The sequence below is a fragment of the Pseudogymnoascus destructans genome (assembly GCF_001641265.1).
Source record: "Pseudogymnoascus destructans isolate 20631-21 unplaced genomic scaffold scaffold_3, whole genome shotgun sequence".
NCBI lineage: Eukaryota > Fungi > Ascomycota > Leotiomycetes > Thelebolales > Thelebolaceae > Pseudogymnoascus > Pseudogymnoascus destructans.
In genome coordinates, this window is record NW_020167522.1 from 436,062 (window position 1) to 456,738 (window position 20,677).

A 20,677-nucleotide genomic window follows, 5' to 3' on the forward strand; every position below is an offset into this window, starting at 1 on the left:
CTTACAATTCTTTACAATACTATAATGTGTTACTTAGAAAGACTTTGTGTCTAATCCCCTGCCTCCTCTGTTAAGTCAACCTTATGCAAGAAACCTCTTGTCTTCTATCATTTTAGCATTACACTTTAAGCACCACTTCTACATAGGATCTAAGAGAAACATCAGGGCTGCCCTAGCTACACCAACTCTAGCTACACCAACTCTAGCTACACTAATGCCTACGTCATCTTAGGCGATCCTGCCTTAGGACAAAGACATGCCTAACACCAAGACAGTTGTTATAGAACTCTAGGAAACCCTACACATCAAGTTGCCTAACACTTACTCTAGTCACCATAAGGAACTTGAAGTGTTTCTGCTCTAGTGTAATGGTGGGTGCACCAGATGTGAGAATCTAGCCACCCAAGGAAGGGATGATTTTACTAAGACAACACACTGTCTTAGGAAACAGAGCCAAAGGGTTGTAGCTTAGACTATTCCACAGCGCAGCAATCAGGTGTATGATGTAGTGAAGTGGTTTAGACAAGTTGTAACAAATGTTGAGTCTGAGAACTCAGGGGTAAGTTAGAGGTTAGCACCTCACTGACTTTTCAGAAACAAAGAATAACAAGATCAATGCTTGGAAGCTTGGAAAAGACGTAGCAGTATGTGCTAGTCGATTTACTGTATTGTCTGCTTGCCCTTTCTTAAGGAAAGGGCAATCCTATTTATGCCAAAGGAGTGTAGTTCTCTCATTTTCCAAGACTTTCCATGACTAACCAGGCTTGGTAAATGTAGTCAACGTAAGAGAATCCCATAGAACCATCTCTTAGGTTCCTTGCCTATAGGAAGTGAAAGGAGGTCCAAGGTCAGAGTACCCCTATAGACAAATTATGTCATAACTTAACCAATCTTGTGGGTAACCAAGGAGCGATGATGTGTAATGAATCATAGAGGGTTGTAGAAGTCTAGAGCTATTGTTCATGTTCCTAGGCCTCTAGTTGGTAGATATATGCCATGTGGTAGTATTGGCCCACCCCCTTAAGGAGGAGATTTTCTTAATAACTTGTTCAATGAGTGTCCAAATGATATGCCGTGATGTATGTAGCATAAACAGATGTAGTAGAAGAGTTTGCAGCAATCGTTGAGTAGTATTGCTCTTGTTGTTGGTGTGATAAGCCAAGATATGTATGGTGACTTTTAGGTTTGAGGAGGAGATTTCTAAGTTTGCTCTTGAGTTTGATAGCAAACTGAGTGCAAGGAATGTCATATGACATCTAGATCGAGCTATACTTGCACTTTAATGATGACAAGTTCCTAACTAACGAGAGTTATGCCTTATGGATGTCGTCCTACCTTAGAGGGGAAGCCCTTGAATGGGTAGAACCCTTCCTTAAGGACGATTTCCAACATGAGAACACCTATAGCACGATGGTTACTACCAAAACCATGTTTGGTACTTAGAAGGGGTTTAAGAAGGAGATCCGCCATATGTTTAGTGATATCAATGAGGTTAAAACCACAGAAGATCATCTATACAGACTAAAGCAGACTGGTAGTGCCCTCACATATGCTACAGAATTCCAAAGATACAGCAACTAAACCAATTGGGATACCTATGCACTTATTAGCCACTATCATCGTAGACTAAAGAGCCATGTCTGTATAGAACTCGCATGTATAGAACATCAACCAAAAGACATGGTCTCGCTCATTAAACATACAGTCTAAATTGACAACTAGCTGTACAAGTTCTAGAATGAGCAACAAACTTAGGACAATCTAAAAAAGAGTTACAAGTATCGAGGTGATGAAGGTCAAAAGAGAGACAACCATTCTCAAGACAACCGGTAGTTAGACCTAATGGAACTCAATGCCACCTTCAAGCAAAGCAACCACCTACACAACCCTAACAAGGAGCGACAGCTTAAGGAACGGCTCTGTTTCAATTGCAACAAGCCTAGCCACATGGCTAGGTATTGCAAGCAGCTAAAGAAAGGGAATGGTAGACGAAAGTATAGCAAACAGCTTAATACCACTTAGTAGGGTTAGGGCGGGTACAATGCCCTATAAGGACAACTATGTGCCACATTATAGGGAAAAGAGACCTAGAGCAGTATTGCTTAGGATCTAGAGGAATTCGACACGTTAAACAGAGAAGATGAAAGTGAGGACTTAGTCGCAGCTGAAGTCAGAGAGCTCACTAGCTTTTAAAAGCATCGGTTATAAGCGTTTAAGAGAATGCTTATAACTGATGTGTCTAAAAGCAAGTAAGACTCTCTTTAAGGAACAGCTGCTGGAGCAGTAAGGACCTTCAAAGAAGCTATGCTCTAGGAAACAGTCGATTAAGGAATTCCTATGCCAAAGCCACTGACAAGATGGCTAGGCACCACATAAGACTAGGAGTTTACAGTCTGCACAATGAGATGCTGACTAGAATACCCATATTAGCAGGAACCAAATAGAGCAAACCACATAGAAAAAGAAGCCATAGAATGGCTAAAGCATAAACTTTGCGAATACGACATCTAGGACGCTATTGTAAAAGGAAGAATAATTGATATATATCACCCTAATAAAGAGATCTATGAGGATTGACAAGAAAGTCTGTTGCGTTGTATGTACTAGAGCAACTAGAACTAGGGGAAGGATATGAAGGACCACAGCCTGCAGAGATCTAGGCTGCGAACAGTTACAAGTTCAAGGAGTCCATTCCTAAGGAGAAAGGGAAATCACAAGCATGGGAATGATACCAACGCTTTAAAAGATGAGAAGAGGAAGAACCAGTCACTTAACGACTATTAGAGGATGGAGAGTATAAAGGTTTCTCCTCTAATGAATCAAAACACTAGGAGTCCTTAACAGAAGGCCACTAGCGAGCGATACAAAGAGGACTAGTATAAACCAGGTATGCGCTACAACAGGCAGCATGCAGCTATATTAGTTGCTAAGATACAATAGCAACACCTCTGAGCTATGATAGGCTTAGGAGCAACGAGCAACTTTATGACAAAAAAAGTAGCAGACACATACAGTTTTAGGATGCAACTGAAAACCGATCCATACCCATTAATGGTTGTAGATAGAGAGCCTATCTCAACTAACAACAGAATGGTAACCTACAAGACAGTCCCATTAGAAATGGTCATGCTACATAGACACAAGGAGTCCCATTAGAAATGGTCATGCTACATAGACACAAGGAAACAATATAGTTTGATATTGTACACATAGACAATCATACGTGCATCCTTAGTGTGCTATGGCTTAAGAAACACAACCCCTAGATCAACTGGCAGAAAGAGAAAGTTATAATGAGCTAGTGCATGTGTAAGCAAACGGACACGACATAAGAAAGGGAGAGAGATTCCTAGGGCCGACATGACGCATATGCAACCTCTACAGAGCCTAGTGACCTAGCCTAGGCACCCTAACCGACGAGTATACTGGTGGAGTATAAGGAATACAAGCAGTTATTCTAGGAAGGCTCTAAGAAAGAGGCGCTTCCTAAGCATCAACCATAGTATCATGCGATACCTATTATGGAAGGAAAGAGTCTACCGTTCAGACTAATATATCAGATGTTAGTAGCAGAGCTAGACGTACTGAAAGAATACATTGACGAGAACCTTGCAAAAAGGTTCATTCGACCATCAACATCACTAGTAGGAAGTCTAATACTATTTGTGCCAAAGAAGGACAAAAAGCTAAGACTCTACGTAGACTATCAAGGAACGAATAATGTCACTATCAAAGATAGATATGCTTTACCTTTGATAAATGAACTACACAATCGGTTCTAGGGAGCCAAGATATTTATGAAGCTAGACCTTAGAGGCGCCTATAACCTAATTCGAATCAAGGAAGGAGATGAGTGGAAAACAGCATTCTGCACCCTCTATGGCTTGTTCGAATATTTGGTTATGCCTTTTGGTCTAACAAATGCACTAGCATCCATGCAGAGGCTCATGAATGCAGCGCTCTATGAATACTTAGATGTGTTTGTTATTGTCTACTTATACGATATATTAGTCTACTTAGTAGACCTAGCAGAACATGTTGGTCATGTTAGGAAGGTACAAGTGGCCAATTGCCGCAAAAACCATTGCCCTTGATGCCCCGTAACCTGCATGATATAAATCTTCGACATATTTGTATAATACAAAAGCTAAAGGAGCATTGTTTACTCCTTAAGCTGGAAAAATGCAAATTCTATAAGAATCAAGTTGAATTCTTAGACTACATCGTCAGAATGCATGGCATCAAAATGGACTAAGCAAAGGCCACAGCAGTGTTGGAATAGCCAACACCAACCATAGTTAAAGAAGTACAAGCCTTCTTAGGTTTCGCCAACTTCTACTGAAGGTTTATTATGGGATATTCCAAAGTCACTCAACCACTTGCAGAGATTACAAGGAAAGACCTCACGTTAGAATGTACAGACAAGGCGGAAGCTGCTTTCTAAGAACTCAAGACAAAGTTCACAGAAGCACCTATCTTAGCCACATTCGACCCTACAAAGAAGATAGTCCTAGAGACAGACTCTTCTGATTTCACAATTAGAGCATGTCTAAGTCAACTAGACAAGGATGGAAAGCTTAAGCCAGTTACATATTACTCTAGAAAACTGTCACCTATAGAGCTCAACTATGACATCCACGACAAGGAGCTAATACGTTGCTTTTGAGCAGTGGCTAGTATATCTTAAGGGATCGACCTACCCTATACAGGTATAGACAGATCATAAGAATCTGATATACTTCACTGCAACTAAGGCTTTAAATCACAGACAAGTCTAATGGGCAGAAACACTTTCAGCCTACAACCTCACAATTACATATCATAAGGGCTCTGAGAATGCAAGAGCCAATGCTCTTAGCAGACGGACCAACTACATCATCCTAAAAGAAGAAAGACCTAGAGCCATACTAAAGAAAACAGACATAGGAATGGAATACAATGAGTTGCTAGCCATAATTGCCACTATAGAGAAGTCGGAGTTAGAAGAAAGGCTTAAGAAAGCTTATGTAACAGACGAATGTGCAAAGCGAGTCTTAATTAAAACAGAAGGCAACTACGCCATCGATGAACAAGGATTGATCTGATTTGAAGAATTAGTGTATGTCCTAAACAAAATGAGATGCCCGCTAGTGCAAGAACAACACTTGCTACTAGCACACGGCCAAATTAAAGAATGTCTTGCTCTTTCCTAAAGGATATCAGCCTCGAGATGCTGTCTCGAAGTGTGTCGTTTATAACTGTTACAATGGTCATGGAGGTCATGGTGCCAGTCTGGGTAAAGTAAGCTAGATTGAATTTAAAGAGAGAAGAAGAAGAAGAAGGAAGGAAGGTGAGGCTATTCCTTGTAATATACAGTTGTCCGCTTAGCAGTTGTAGCCTTGGTGGCTAAGGCTGCACCCGTAATAACTGTAACAAGCTGTGAGATATAATCGTAACACTAACGACTCGAAACGCTATAGTGAATATGTTCACGTTAACATGCAATGTGATGCTAGTGGTCCCTCTATTAGCGACTAGGACAAGCTTGAACATAAAGAGCGCCGCTTGCAGAAAGAGGAGGAGGAGGCAATAGCCAAGATCCTTCAACTTCATAAACAGCAGCGCTTGTTCCATTCCTGTGCTAAGGACATGCTTCGCTGTGGTCTAAAAACCATAGACGAGCTAGACGAAGCAGAGGAGAGGGAGCGTAGGGAGGCAGAGGCCAAAAGGTCTTTCTTACACAACCCTCCTCCTACTGTCTCTAAGGGCATTGCCCCCAACTAGGACCGCTTCGCAGCCCTGTATCCTAGCTTTTTTGAACAGTGGGATGTCAACAGTAAAATACCTCTAGTAGCTCTAGACAGCTAAGGTTTCCTACCGTTTCCTATAAATTATCTGTAGGTTCATAACCTTTCCATTTTATCAAAAACTCTTCTTTGCGTCCTACTAACCTTCTGTCTAGGATCGCTTCAACTTCATATTTAATGATCTCATTCCCAGTTGGAGTTCTGTATTAGTCTCAATCAGAGTGTTTCCTCTTGCTAGTTCTAATAACGAGACATGAAAAACCAGGTGTAGTCTAGAGTTGTTAGGTAGCTTTAGTCTGTAATTAACTAAGCTGACTTTGTTTAATATTTTGAATGGTCCCAATTTCTTAAAGTCCAACTTCGTACTTAGTCATTTAATTTTGATGTATTTCTAGAGTAAATATACTTTATCCTCCTCCTTCAAGGCAGGTTCTGCGCTTCTTGTTTGCATATGCAGCAGATCGTTCATTTAAGAATTAGATGTCTGTTGTGAGTTGTTCGTGGAACGATTTCAGTTGTTCCACTGCGATCATAGCTTGTTCTGCTTTTGATTGATCTAGTCGTGGTTGTCTATATGCCTCTAGCTAATAGCCATAATTAGCAAAGAACGGTGAGACTTTCCTTGCTTCGGTCATCGCACTGTTATATGTGAACTGTGCGATGGGTAGTATCTAAACCCAATTGTCCTACTAGTAGTTGACATAACTCCACAGGTATTGTTTAATGGTTTGAATTAGTCTTTCCGTTTAACTGTCTGTTTAGGGGTGGAAAGCTGTCGATAGCTTATGATTTGTTCCCAAAAGTGCCATTAAAGATTTCCAAAATTTTGAAGTGAAAAGCTTGTCTCTGTCTAAGATGATTTCTTCTAGTAATCTGTGCTCGGCTAATATGACTCTAAGGAAGTATTTGCAAGTGCTTTAGCATTGCTAGCTTCTAGGTATAAGGGTCGTAGTTTGACAATGAAGTCCAAAGCTATATATTTCCATGCTCCTATTAGTACTAGAGTTGACTTCAGCTGTCCATATGGCAAGTGCCTATTAGATTTTGATTTGCTGCAAATGTTGCACTCTCTTACCTACTTCCTTATACCTAGGAAGTAGTAGTGTCTAGTGATTCGTTTAAAGGTGCATGTTACTCCCTATTAGTATGTTTAGAAGAAGACATGGTCGCAGCCTGACCTGCCCTATGGATAGTAGTGGGCAACACCCTACTTAAGTAGTTAGCACATTTCTTTGTTAGCAAGACCTAGGGACTAGGCCTCTTAGAGAGGGACCTAGTGTTACGGCTAGCATTTACAGCTGCAAACCCAAGTGATGGATAGCAGAGTATATGTTAGATATTTGTTATCCATGATATCCTCGATACCCCACATGATGGATAGCAGATGATATGTTAGATATTTGTTATCTATGATATCTCTGATATCTCTTTAGCACGACACCACTATATAAGTAGATAGTATTCCCTTAGATAGGAGCTTTGTGCTCAATTTAATATAGTATTCTTTACAATACTATAATGTGTTACTTAGAAAGCCTTTGTGTCTAATCCCCTGCCTCCTCTGTCAAGCTAACCTTACATAAGAAACCTCTGTGTCTTCTATCCTTTAGACTAACGTGCATGTATAACGAAAGTGCCAAACAAGCGAAAGTGCCAAAATCATGCGGTGACCAACCCCCCCAACTAAATGTTAAATTCCTCCACAACAAAACATGCGCCATAAAAATGATGAAAGCAAATTAGTGCTAGCTATCCAAGCTATGCAAAGCAACCCAAATTTGCGCCTTCGAGTTGCAGCTAGGATCTATTCCGTAGACCACTGCAAGCTACGTCACCGTTTACAAGGTGTACCTTCACGACGCGATATCCAAGCCAACTTACGGAAATTAAGTAACCTAGAGGAATCAGTTCTTGTTCAGTATATACTTGACTTAGCTGCTAAAGGGTTCCCTCCTCAGTTGTCTATTGTTGAAGATATGGCAAATCGACTACTTGCAACACGCGACGCGCCACGCGTCGGGTCACGTTGGGCTTCAAACTTTGTTAAGCGCCATGTAGAGCTCCGGACACACTTCCAGCGAAAATACGACTACCAGAGGGCTAAGTGCGAAGATCCAGAAGTCATTCGTTGCTGGTTTGAGCTTGTATGGAACACAATTCTAAAGTATGGCATCAACAATGCAGATATCTACAACTTTGATGAGACTGGGTTTATGATGGGCGTCATCTCAAGCGCAACGGTAGTAACGAGCTCAGATGGGCGGGCAAAGGCAAAAAAGGTGCAGCCTGGCAATCGGGAATGGGTTACAGTAATCCAAGGCGTTAGTTCTCAAGGTTGGGCAGTGCCGCCATTTGTCATTGTGGCAGGTAAAAACCACCTTGCATCTTGGTATGAGAATAGCGGATTTCCAGTAGATTGGGTAATCGCTGTTACTGCAAATGTCTGGACTACAAACGAGAGAGGTATGGATTGGATTCAGCATTTTGAGAAGCACACAAAGCCCCGGAGTGTTGGTGTTTATCGCTTGTTAGTCCTTGATGGTCATGAGAGCCACCACTCAGACAAGTTTGAGGAGTACTGCAAAGAACACAACATTATTACGCTTTGTATGCCTGCTCACTCTTCCCATATACTCCAACCACTTGATGTTGGCTGTTTTGGCCCATTAAAGAGAGCTTACAGTCAGCAAATTGAAGATATGATGTGGGCTCATATTATTCACATTACTAAGGATGACTTCTTTCCTGCCTTCCACGCTGCATTTAACATTGCAATGACAGAAAGCAATATTCAGGGAGGGTTCCGAGGTGCTGGGCTTCTTCCATTTAGCCCTGAGAGTGTAATATCTACACTTGACCTTAGGTTTAAGACGCCAACACCTCCAACCTCTCGCCCAAACACCGCTCAACCATGGGTTTCTCAGACACCAAATAACCCAACTGAAGCTGTATCACAGTCTACTTTCATTAAAAACCGAATTGCGCATCATCAAAATAGCTCTCCAACCTCAATCTATGCAGCTGTTGACCAGTTTACAAAGGGTTCATCGCAAATAATGCATCAATTAGCATTGTTAAAAGCAGAGAACCAAAACCTGCGACAGGCAAATGAAGTGCTAAGCAAGCACCGGAGAGCTAAAAAAACACGACTACAGCAAGGAGGATCACTTAGTCAACAGGTAGCACAGGAGCTACAGGACGAGAGGGACGTTGTGCAGCAAGTAGAGCAAGAAATAAGGGCAAGTAGTGGTCGGAAGCCAAGGGAAGAAACCCATGCACGTCGCTGTGGCAAGTGTGGTGAGACTGGACACAATGCGCGCACTTGTCAGATTGTAATAGACAGGTCTGAGGAAGAGGACTCCGAGTAGTTTTAATTAATTTATATTGTTGTGGTGGATTTATCGCAATTCTTATGGGGTAGTCGCGATATTTTGGCACTTTCGCTTGTTTGGCACTTTCGTTATACAGGCACGTTAATCATAATCATGATTTATAATCATGACTATAATCTATACCTTATTAGGCTTAGTTATTGCCTAATTGGGTATAGTTTAGATAAGCGATAAGATAAGATAAGAAAAATGAAATGTTTCTAGAGAATTCTACAAACTTCTACAAACTGCTAGAGAGTTTAAGATGCTTATAAATGCTTATAAATATATCTATATAGAATATTCTAGAATCTATAATCTAGGTATATATAGAGCCTATAACTCACTCCTTAACTAACTTTTCTATTAAAACAAAAGCAACAATAACAACACTTTATACTATCTTTACTATAACTATGTCTTCTTCTGAGAATCAATATAATAGCCCTAGCTATATTCTTCCTTTAGATAACCTTCCTTATATTTTTAAGGAAGGGCTCTTTATTAGAGAGTTAAATCCTATTATTGAAAATAAAGAACGAACACTTACTATTAAGTGTACACAACCTAGTTGTAGGTAAGTTAACTTTATCATACTTAATTATATACTTTATACTAATATCTATTAGGGCTATATGGAAAAATAAAAAAATTGGACATTCTACAAGTAATTATATTACTCATTAACGTGCATGTATAACGAAAGTGCCAAACAAGCGAAAGTGCCAAAATATCGCGACTACCCCATAAGAATTGCGATAAATCCACCACAACAATATAAATTAATTAAAACTACTCGGAGTCCTCTTCCTCAGACCTGTCTATTACAATCTGACAAGTGCGCGCATTGTGTCCAGTCTCACCACACTTGCCACAGCGACGTGCATGGGTTTCTTCCCTTGGCTTCCGACCACTACTTGCCCTTATTTCTTGCTCTACTTGCTGCACAACGTCCCTCTCGTCCTGTAGCTCCTGTGCTACCTGTTGACTAAGTGATCCTCCTTGCTGTAGTCGTGTTTTTTTAGCTCTCCGGTGCTTGCTTAGCACTTCATTTGCCTGTCGCAGGTTTTGGTTCTCTGCTTTTAACAATGCTAATTGATGCATTATTTGCGATGCACCCTTTGTAAACTGGTCAACAGCTGCATAGATTGAGGTTGGAGAGCTATTTTGATGATGCGCAATTCGGTTTTTAATGAAAGTAGACTGTGATACAGCTTCAGTTGGGTTATTTGGTGTCTGAGAAACCCATGGTTGAGCGGTGTTTGGGCGAGAGGTTGGAGGTGTTGGCATCTTAAACCTAAGGTCAAGTGTAGATATTACACTCTCAGGGCTAAATGGAAGAAGCCCAGCACCTCGGAACCCTCCCTGAATATTGCTTTCTGTCATTGCAATGTTAAATGCAGCGTGGAAGGCAGGAAAGAAGTCATCCTTAGTAATGTGAATAATATGAGCCCGCATCATATCTTCAATTTGCCGACCGTAAGCTCTCTTTAATGGGCCAAAACAGCCAACATCAAGTGGTTGGAGTATATGGGAAGAGTGAGCAGGCATACAAAGCGTAATAATGTTGTGTTCTTTGCAGTACTCCTCAAACTTGTCTGAGTGGTGGCTCTCATGACCATCAAGGACTAACAAGCGATAATGTAATGCTGACTTCTAAACGATAGAAGACACAGAGGTTCTCTCGCGTAAAGGTTTACTTATCAGAGGAGGCAGGGGATCAGACACAAAGGCTTCAAGTAACACGTTACTAGTATATAACAAATACTGTATTGAGTTGAGCACGAAGCTCCTATCTAAGGAAATACTATCTACTTATATAGTGGCGTCGTGCCTAGTGGACTCTTGGGAACTCACTCGAGTCCTCGGAGTCCTGGACTCTTAGGACTCTTCTCATCATCCTGCGAGTCCATCACGTGCCTAGTGGACTCCTGGGAACTCACTCGAGTCCTCGGAGTCCTGGACTCTTAGGACTCTTCTCATCATCCTGCGAGTCCGTCACGTGATACTTTCGGAACTACTATTCCCCGCTGCCCCTCCAGGTACCAGGGCCAGTCTCATGCGACCTCCCTCCTTCCTGTCCTGTAGTTGGCCAGCCTTCTTGTTCCGTCGTAACAGATAACCACCAACACTCCAGGGCTTTGTGTGCTTCTCAAAATGCTGAATCCAATCCATACCTCTCTCGTTTGTAGTCCAGCCATTTTCAGTAACAGCAATTACCCAATCGCTTGGAAATCCACTATTCTCATACCAAGATGCAAGGTGGTTTTTGCCTGCAACAATGACGAATGGCGGCACTGCCCAACCCTAAGAACTAACGCCTTGGATTACTGTAACCCATTCCCGATTGCCAGGCTGTACCTTCTTTGCTTTTGCCCGCCCGTCTGAGCTTGTTACAACAGTAGCAGTTGAGATAACACCCATCATAAACCCAGTCTCATCAAAGTTGTAGATATCTGCTTCATGGATACCATATTTCGCAATTGTGTTACGCACAAGCTCAAACCAGCCACGTATAAGTTCTGGATCTTCACACTTAGCCCTCTCGTAGTCGTATTTGCGCTGGAAGCGTGTCCGGAGCTCTACATGCCGCTTAACAAAGTTTGAAGCCCAACGCGACCCAACGCGTGGCGCGTCGCGTGTTTCAAGTAGTCGATTTGCCATATCTTCAACAATAGACAACTGAGGAGGGAACCCTTTAGCAGCTAAGTCAAGTATATACTGAACAAGAACTGATTCCTCTAGGTTACTTAATTTCCGTAAGTTGGCTTGGATATCGCGTCGTGAAGGTACACCTTGTAAACGGTGACGTAGCTTGCAGTGGTCTACGGAATAGATCCTAGCTGCAACTCGAAGGCGCAAATTTGGGTCGCTTTGCATAGCTTGGATAGCTAGCACTAATTTGCTTTCATCATTTTTATGGCACATGTTTTGTTGTGGAGGAATTTAACATTTAGTTGGGGGGGTTGGTCACCGCATGATTTTGGCACTTTCGCTTGTTTGGCACTTTCGTTATACATGCACGTTATAGGAGTCATCATTTTCGGCATGTTTCAAGCTCGGGGATGTAGTGATACAAGAGATTTTGCTCAACCTACGCGTGTGTCAGCGGCCGAATTTGCACGGTAGAAGTAGACCGTATGGACTCACCGAAAGGTTGTTCTCCTTTGTACTGACTGCGTGGGCATCTTTTAAGACGTTTCTCAACGCATCTCGCAACATCTCTGACTTGATATCAACATGGTATGTGATTTTTGTCGTATCCTTGTCTGGGATGTATTTGTAAGTAGGCGAAATCCACAGTGGGCTGAGAAGCTAACCAATTCGTCCACGAACCACAAACACATATTGATTCAGTTCATCTGCTTCACCCGTTCGCGTGACTGATTCTACGACCTTATACTTGTATGTCTTGGCGTCCCAACTGCATAAACGTTGTTAGCTCCTTCAAGGTTGGACTTGCTACGAAGACTAACACTTCATTGACGGTTTTAAATTCAAGCTTGGAAGCTCGAGCTGGAGGGTCTTCGGCTTCAACTTTGTCTGCGGCAGCGGGCACCGCAGGGGCGCTCTGCATGGAATTGAGAGACTTGAGAACGTCTAAGAACTGTTGGGCGAAAGGCAACAATTCAGACTGATGACAATGAGGGTCTGGAGACGTGGGCTGCATTTTAATAGCGGCGAGAATCTCACTAGCATCCTCATCGCTCATCGTCGGGGAACTGGGTGGGGTGGCTGGCCTTGGACTGGCCAGCGAAAGGCCGATTTGAATCATCTCTGTTGAAGCCATTATCAAAGTGGAATGTTGGCAGCCGGCTTGATATGCGTGGTGGGAGATATAGACAGAAGTAAGTGGTTGAAGATGAGGGTGACTGATGATTCGAAGACTGCAGAGATTTCTGCTTGAACCTCTGGGTAATCGCATGCCCTTATATATTCCTCAATTCTTTGCCCATGTCAATCGAAGACCAAATCTCCCTGTAAGCTAACAACGGCCGGGGAGTTGAGGGAAGCCGATCCTTCTAAGTTTATGATCACCAGCAGCTCATGGTTGCAGCATCATGCATTGGCTCAATGAATAATCAAGCTGGTATGAGGGTGCATCATGCAAATAACGCGGGGTGAAGCACATATCTGCAGGACATGGGGAAGATGCTGACGAGACCGATTCGCCATGCAGTAGTGGGGGAAGCAGCCCATTGATGTGAGACAGCGATAGCATTCGGGCCGTGGATTTTGGACGCAGAGTTTACGAGACATGATTGTGCAGTTCTCCAAGAATGGAATGTCTTCCTTCGAGGCAGCAAGAGGCACTTGATTGAAGCATGGCGCAATGATCCTTGAACCTGGCTGGATATCTTCGCCCTTTCATTATTATGGTAACCAGGGAATTGGTGACGGGAAGGGTTGGGAGAGGCGACACAATAGAAGACATGACGGGACGGGCCCACCGTTGCGATTGGCATTGTTAGGGTAACCGTGGTGGACAAACAGGGTTGAACCTGTCGGATCGGGGAAAAGTTCCCGTAAACCAGGCGGGTACCTGGGGTATCCCCTAGTTTCCAGAGGCAAGCAACTGACCAAATGTTTAGCTTCCAGAAGATGATGAACAGAGCAAGATATTTGTCTCACTGTGATATTCAGCCTTCGGATAATCTCATTACCTGACTAGTCTAGTGGAGGCAACAAGGCATGGCGCCCAATGACGAGATGACACATGATCATGCAAATGGGTATCCCAGTAGGCAGTTTCTGGAAACTAAATAGCAACCTGATGGCTGCCTCTGAGCATGATTAAATCCAAGCGCTCCCCACTTTGAACACAAAATTACCTATTTTACGCCGTCAGTTCCAGAAACTTGTTGCTCTGTAAACATGGCAACGAAGCAGGTACTTGCCACTCACGCCATAGCAGCACTGAAGGAACAAACTAGGAAGTTTGAGGCGATGTCGGTGCAGCTGGCGAAGTCGGCAGATCTCGCGACGAATCAGGCTGCTGAGATTGCGAAGTTGACATTGAGATTGATCAATGCTATGACCAAGATACAGCGAGACACTCAACGAGATGCTACAGCGCGTCGGGAGTGCTTACGTGACAAGCTTCGCAGCCTCGCCGCCCAGGCTGTCTCCACAAAGCGAAAGATACTGGACGCTGCGGAATTGGAATCGTCACGGACCATAAAGGCGAACTTTAGGTTGATATTCGGACCGTCAAGAGAAACAGAATACAAGAGCAGAAGTGCCAAATCTGCGATAGCTACGAACCTCATCAGGATTACTACCATCCGCGGTTTGTGTGAAAGCAACCCTCACAGCGTGATCGCCCTCTCAACCACCTACTCTACCAAAGCCTGGACTGAATCGAGCTCGGATGTTTTTGACGGCGTTATCGAGCTAGTTAAAGTTGAGAAAGAGCAAGATTGGCCAGAGGAGATAGTCGATATAATAGACGAACTGAAAGCGGAAAGACCAATGAGTGCCGAGATTGAGCTGCTTCGCGGTATGACCACCTTTATGTGCACTCTCAGCGTTTTGACTGACCCGTGAGCAGCAACGATCCTCCAGCAGAAGGACCCGCGCCGTCGAAGGATCAGTGACTCTGATGGACCCGCACGGGAGATTGCACCATTGCCGCCAATGCAGACTGGCGAAATGGCTAGTCAGACTGGGCAACACAGCGCCAGAATGAGTATGTGATAATCACCTTGTAACTGTTATCAAGGCTGACCTCAAAACAGCTCAATTGCCAGGTCTACAACAAATGGCACTTATTGCACCATCCTACAATCGCGGTATATAATACTACTTCTTTGCACGGACAAGGCTGATTAAACGACAGATCAAACGCATAGTTGGAATTACAGGCAAGACACAACCACTGATGGTGGGTATAATGGCCCCTTTGTTGACGAACAACGGCAACGGCCGCTTCTTTGCGAGAGCGCACATCACCCCTCTCAACAATATGAGCAAGAGAACCCGGTAGTAGATGATCCACTACCACCATCCAAGGAAAACAGGGGTAAGGAGAACCTTCGCGTATGTACACGGCACTGCTAATAATTTACCACCAGAAATGAAGGATATGTACACAAATGCACTCGCTAGCAATATATCGAAAATGCCAGAACCGTTTAAAACAGCAATCGAGAATAGCCGGCAATGGAAATGGGAAAGAAGTAAAGGATTGCAGACGACAGGATGCTGGCCAAGTTTGTTCCCGAAAGACCAGACACAGGATGTCTCCTTTAGCATTTGGTGTGGTAACGAGGACGGAGAACATCTGACCAAATTCTTCGGTGGAAAAATTGAAATGTCATCCTAAACTTCGAATTTTACGGTAGCGCCTCTGACGTGAACAGAATACCCGGCAGGCACCGTATAACTCTCATATGTGGTTGTAATGGGTTGGTTCATTATATGGGTTTTGTTGTCTCCTGTTTCCTTGTTGTAGATTGAAAGATAATAGCCTTTGAACAATATCGTCCTTTCGCTGGAATTGTCTGGGGGAAAGGTATTAATCTGGATCATTTCATCCGTTCCAACAAGAGCGTCGTCGCCGATCTACAAAGGTACACATGTGTCAGCTATAGGTACTTTGAGGGCGTAAAATGGAAGTTCAAAATATCTGACCGCCATGATCACAAAAAGTGTGCTAAGGATCCTGCCTGCTTATAGATGAATCGGTGGAATGTGACTATCGCCTATATAACATAAGTAGCTGTGGAGTTGGAGATGCTCATCCTGATATTTACCTTGGCTGTTGAAGACGTGGCTGTAGAATGAGGTTGCCTATTTGCGCAAAGGCCGAAGGAAGTGACGAGTCTTCAGAGTTAAAGGCACCCTCTTGTACCTTTGATAGAATATGTTAAGTAGCGGTAGAAGGACGTAAGGTGGGTGCGTCGAGTGGAGAGATAAATCTGATGAAAAATAAATCGCGGAATGGGGATGCTGACGTACGATAGAAGATAGTCGATGGCGGCTGTCCCTCAGTGAAAGTGGTGGGGCTCGATGCCATGTGATTTGCTCAGCAATCCGATACTGGCCGAAATCACCCTGGCCCAGTTAGGCTCCAATGCCTTCAGGCTGGTGATGGGAGAAGGTAGAGATGTGCAGCGTTGGGTGAAATGAAATATATGGAAAAGCGCAAGAGTAAAGCGCAATGACTGCTCCTTAATGATGGCGGAAAAGGAATTTTTTAATGAGGTTGGTTCGGATAGAACAACTGAGTCAGTATCGTCGCTCAGAAATGGCGGAGAGGTTGATGAGGGGCAATGAGGGTTGTTGGTCGATTTACAAGTGGTGGGGCTCGATGCCCATGTGACCTTGCTCAGCAACCAGACAGTGAAGCCCCTGGCACACTTTAGGCTTGAGTGCCTTTCAGGCACGAAAAGATGGACCGAAACACGGTGAAGACTCTATATAATTTAACCATTCGAAATTGTGACGTGATCATCTATGGGCGTGCAGAATATTGTCGAGTGGGTCGCGTGATGGTGACAGGCATTCAACCACAGAGTAGGAAACTATTGAGAGACATTCGAAGGTTCGACGTGCTGGATCACTTTTGGTGTTGGACCAATGAATCACGCGTAACGTCCCAAGGTACGAACATCCAGATAAATTAACCGACTTAACCAATTCCACGTACCGCCAACATGGCGTACTCTGCATCTGAATATTTCGCGCCATTAACTTGACAACACACTACGAAACCAGACTGTTTTGTTACTTTGATCTATTTCACCATTAATTGACCCCCGATGCTCTGATAGTGTCCTCAGAGGGGAGAAATGGCAACCATGGCGGACAAAGACCTGCCTACGATTGAGGAAATCAAAGCAGCTTCAGAGCTTCTCAGTCAACCCAATATGTCCACAAAGGTGGTGAAAATCAACGACAGGATCGCGGTTAAATATGGATGTGCAGTGTCCCTTTTAGAGGCAGAAACCATGAAATTCGTCGCTCTAAACAGCATGGTTCCCGTGCCCAAGGTCTTAGCCGCCTTCGCCGAGGAAGAAACCAGCTTGAAATTCATCGTGATGGAACTCGTCCCGGGCCGCACTCTTGAAGCGTTACTTCCTACTCTTAACGCTAAAGAGAAGGTGGAAGTTTGTACTCTAGTTAAGAATGCAATTGACGAGCTTCGAAGAATCCCGGAACAAAATTATATTGGGGGTGTGAACCGGCAGCCTTTGGACAGTGCAGTTTTCTGGGTGCCTGACCATGATCCCACCATCTCTGGACCTTTCGATACCGAGGCAGATATGAACGAAGGGATGTTAAAGCATCTCGCGCAGAATAATTCGGCCATCTATGTACAGTTTTTACGGGATTTAATAAATGACACATTACATGGTCACAAAACTGTCTTCACCCACGGAGATTTGCAGCCGAAGAATATCATGGTCAACCGAATTAGCAGCCCAGAGGATTCTGAGAGTCGGTTCGAAATCCACTTGATAGACTGGGAGGCAGCTGCGTGGTACCCAGAGTATTGGGAGTTTTGTATCTCAACATTTGGATGCCGCATTAGACACGAATGGCTAGAGCTCACTCGAAATATCTTACAGCAGTATCATCGTGAATATCTCATGATGCAAGTTATTTTCAGCATTGCATACTATTAAGTTACAGGACTGACGAGATACTGAAGATAATATGACCTAACTCTACTCCATCTTCAAAGAATTATATCACAAGATTGCAACCCAGTGTTCTTTGTCAGATGTTCCCAATAGCCTTCTAGCACTTTCCTCTTCCCACGTATGTTGTACCAGCCAAGTATACCCTGAGTCGAAGATTTAACCAAAGCTACTTCTAATGTCAGTTCTATTCGTAGCGATGATGACCATATGCCAAAGTATTCCTTACAGGTATAGTGCAACAATCTATTGATAGATTAACCCATTGCTTCGAGCTGCTGTCTTGACTTCTTCAACCCATTCCCCACAGCGACGGAGTGGCTTGCTGGGGTCAATGCGAGAGCCATTCAGCATCACCTGGCGTGCAGGAGGTGGAATAGATCGACATAGACTGTCCAGCTTCCCCATATCTGCCTGGCCAATTCTACCAACGACCTTCTTCGAGCCAGGCACGAAAGATACCGAATCCTCGGGCTTTTTCCCAAGTTTATTCTCATATATCATTCCGTTAAGGATAGTCCCAACGACGTGGTAAATTTGACCAGAACCGTCACTGCTTGTCTCGACAAAGAGGCCAACGTGGTTTGGGGAGCCCAAATATTCAGCCGTGTAAACGGTGTAAGACATGATTAATAAAATATAGTGAGATAAGCTGATTTGAATGATTGTGGGCGATATATATGTAATAATTGTGAGTGCTTGTGTACCAGTGGGCGTCCAAGAATGCGTTGCTTTATATATAAGCCAGATGCTGAAGAATTGATTCTGATTGAGTTGCTCAAAAATGGCCAGACATCCTTTCCTTCTTATACTTGAATTGTTGCAGTATTCATTCAAGAAGTTCACGAAGGCGGTGCATATTGCCAACGGCGCCTACACACACTTTCTCGAATGTGAAACTTCCCAAAACTCGATCCGCATACCGTAAGGCAGCAAAGCTGTTTGCAATGGTAATAATTCGATGCAATAAATTAGCGCTTTAAGGCCGGCGGCAAAGGGCCAGAAGACCATGGAAATTGTTTCACTAGCCGTTGGAAGTTCAATAGAGCGCGCTTAACCACGAAACGCCCTCTGCAGGGATGTATACCATCTTGTTCTATAGAGCGCTAAATGGAGCGATAATATTAGTGGAACATGCTTCCAACTCTGCTGCCTGCTCGAAACAACAGGCCACAAAGGTCATTTGTAGGAGCGAGTGATGGGCGGTGTTGCCCATGTGGTGCCACGATTTGTTAGACGTGCATGCCTCCTAGTATGAACGAAATATGTGACAAGACAAATTATCGCCGTGTAAGGTGACTTTTCTTGACGCCCCACTCTCCAACCTTCGCACAAGGCCAGCAATCAGAACGAAGCTAACGACAAGCATCACCAGTGCTCTATATTTGGGGAGAGACAATGGAGTCCGCTAGCCGCGCAGTTGAAAGAATGGAGTGGGCCGACGAGGGTTAATCTATTCTCCTAAACACTCTGTCTCTCTGTGGCTCACTCTCTGGCCAGTTAAGGTGTTCGCTTTAACAGACACATCATAAAAAGTATCAACGCGGGAGCGTGCTGGGCTTCTAGGGTAAGCTCTACCGATGGTTGACGGCCTGGTGATCTTTACTTTCATCTGAGGTCGGGGGCGTCAAAAGTGGGTGGGGGACATTGTGGTAATCGATACACTGGGACGTGCATATTATAAAATTAGCCTCGGGGGTTCCTGGTGAGTCATGGAGATTACACAGTACGTCGACGCGGCAGTTGTCGGAGTGACCCGTGTCTACGCGTCTACTCGTCTGCGCGTCAACTGACGCGCATTCACGACAATGAGGATGAAATCCACAATCAGATTGCGGATGTTTCTGGAGCAGAGTTTGACCGAGAACGGCAGTTAAGATATTTCTTTTTAGTTCAGTCTTCGAAGATGTCGTCAGAGATTGAGGCATTGCGTAAAGAGCTTCAGGCAGCGAGGCGAATAGCTCTCCAAGTTCAATAAATGAGGCATTTGACCAGCTTGCTAAAGGAGCTCAAATAATGGCCCATTCATTTACACTCCTTAAAGCTGAAGTCAAGGCGCTACAGCAGGCGAATGCGCTCAAAAAGTGAAGGGCAAACAAGCGAAGGAAGCGTATTCAATTAGGTAGAAGCTTGACAATTGAGGAAGGTGATGAGCTCGTATGGAGTACTCAAACTCAGGAGGAGGAGGGTGGTGATGCCACACAGGGTCAGCACAGGAAAGGGAAACCACCACAATGTGGCACATGTAATCAAGTTGGACATAATGCCCGTACGTGCAAAGAGGTATTAGATTCAATTACTGTAGATAGCTAGAGTGTTTTAAAGGGTTGTTGTTATAATATACCTACGAAGTTGTATTTTGGTGGTTATTTTGCACAGTTCGACCGGGTGCACGGTTCAATTGGGAAATACATTATGCTTTTTAAATTAATCCTTAATAGATTCTTTAGCTATATTATAATATAGATTTAAAGAATCTATTTTATTTTGTCTATAAAGACTAGGAACTTCTTCATCTCTAAAAATAGTTAGTATAATAATATTATAAGAAAATAGAATAACTTAACGTACATGTATAACGAACCGGCCAAACAAGCGAACCGGCCAAAATATCGCGACCACAATACCCCCCAACTAAATGCTAAATTACTCAACAACAAAACATGCCCCAGAAAAATGATGAAAGCCAGTTGATTCTAGCTATCCAAGCTATACAAAGCAACCCAAAGTTACGTCCTCGAGTTGCTGCTAAGATCTATTCTGTTGACCACCGCAAGCTAGGCCGTCGTTTATTAGGCATACCTTCACGACGCGATATTCAAGCCAACTTACGGAAATTAACTAATTTAGAGGAATCAGTCCTTGTTCAATATAT

At 43.6% G+C, this 20,677-nt stretch overlaps 4 protein-coding genes across 4 annotated transcripts; 2 read left to right on the forward strand and 2 right to left on the reverse strand.

Annotated features, from left to right (window-relative positions):
• Positions 1 to 12,194: 12,194 nt before the first annotated feature.
• VC83_01459 (uncharacterized protein) lies at positions 12,195 to 13,550 on the reverse strand (the record flags this gene model as incomplete). Its single annotated transcript, XM_024465137.1, has 4 exons — positions 12,634 to 13,550; positions 12,478 to 12,581; positions 12,308 to 12,426; positions 12,195 to 12,251 (listed from the first exon to the last, which is right to left on the reverse strand). The coding sequence occupies exons 1-4, from the start codon at positions 13,080 to 13,082 to the stop codon at positions 12,195 to 12,197; spliced, it is 729 nt and encodes a 242-aa protein (XP_024327368.1). The 5' UTR covers positions 13,083 to 13,550.
• Positions 13,551 to 14,032: 482 nt separating this feature from the next.
• VC83_01460 (uncharacterized protein) lies at positions 14,033 to 15,482 on the forward strand (the record flags this gene model as incomplete). The annotated part of the gene is made up of 5 exons (XM_024465138.1): positions 14,033 to 14,657; positions 14,709 to 14,846; positions 14,896 to 14,949; positions 14,997 to 15,179; positions 15,232 to 15,482. 5 exons carry the CDS (start codon positions 14,033 to 14,035, stop codon positions 15,480 to 15,482), a joined length of 1,251 nt encoding a protein of 416 aa, XP_024327137.1.
• A 1,477-nt stretch (positions 15,483 to 16,959) lies between these two features.
• On the forward strand, positions 16,960 to 17,787 carry VC83_01461 (uncharacterized protein; the record flags this gene model as incomplete). Its single annotated transcript, XM_024465139.1, has 1 exon — positions 16,960 to 17,787. One exon carries the CDS (start codon positions 16,960 to 16,962, stop codon positions 17,785 to 17,787), a length of 828 nt encoding a protein of 275 aa, XP_024327138.1.
• A 261-nt stretch (positions 17,788 to 18,048) lies between these two features.
• On the reverse strand, positions 18,049 to 18,429 carry VC83_01462 (uncharacterized protein; the record flags this gene model as incomplete). Its single annotated transcript, XM_024465140.1, has 1 exon — positions 18,049 to 18,429. The coding sequence occupies one exon, from the start codon at positions 18,427 to 18,429 to the stop codon at positions 18,049 to 18,051; it is 381 nt and encodes a 126-aa protein (XP_024327139.1).
• Between the last annotated feature and the right edge of the window lie 2,248 nt (positions 18,430 to 20,677).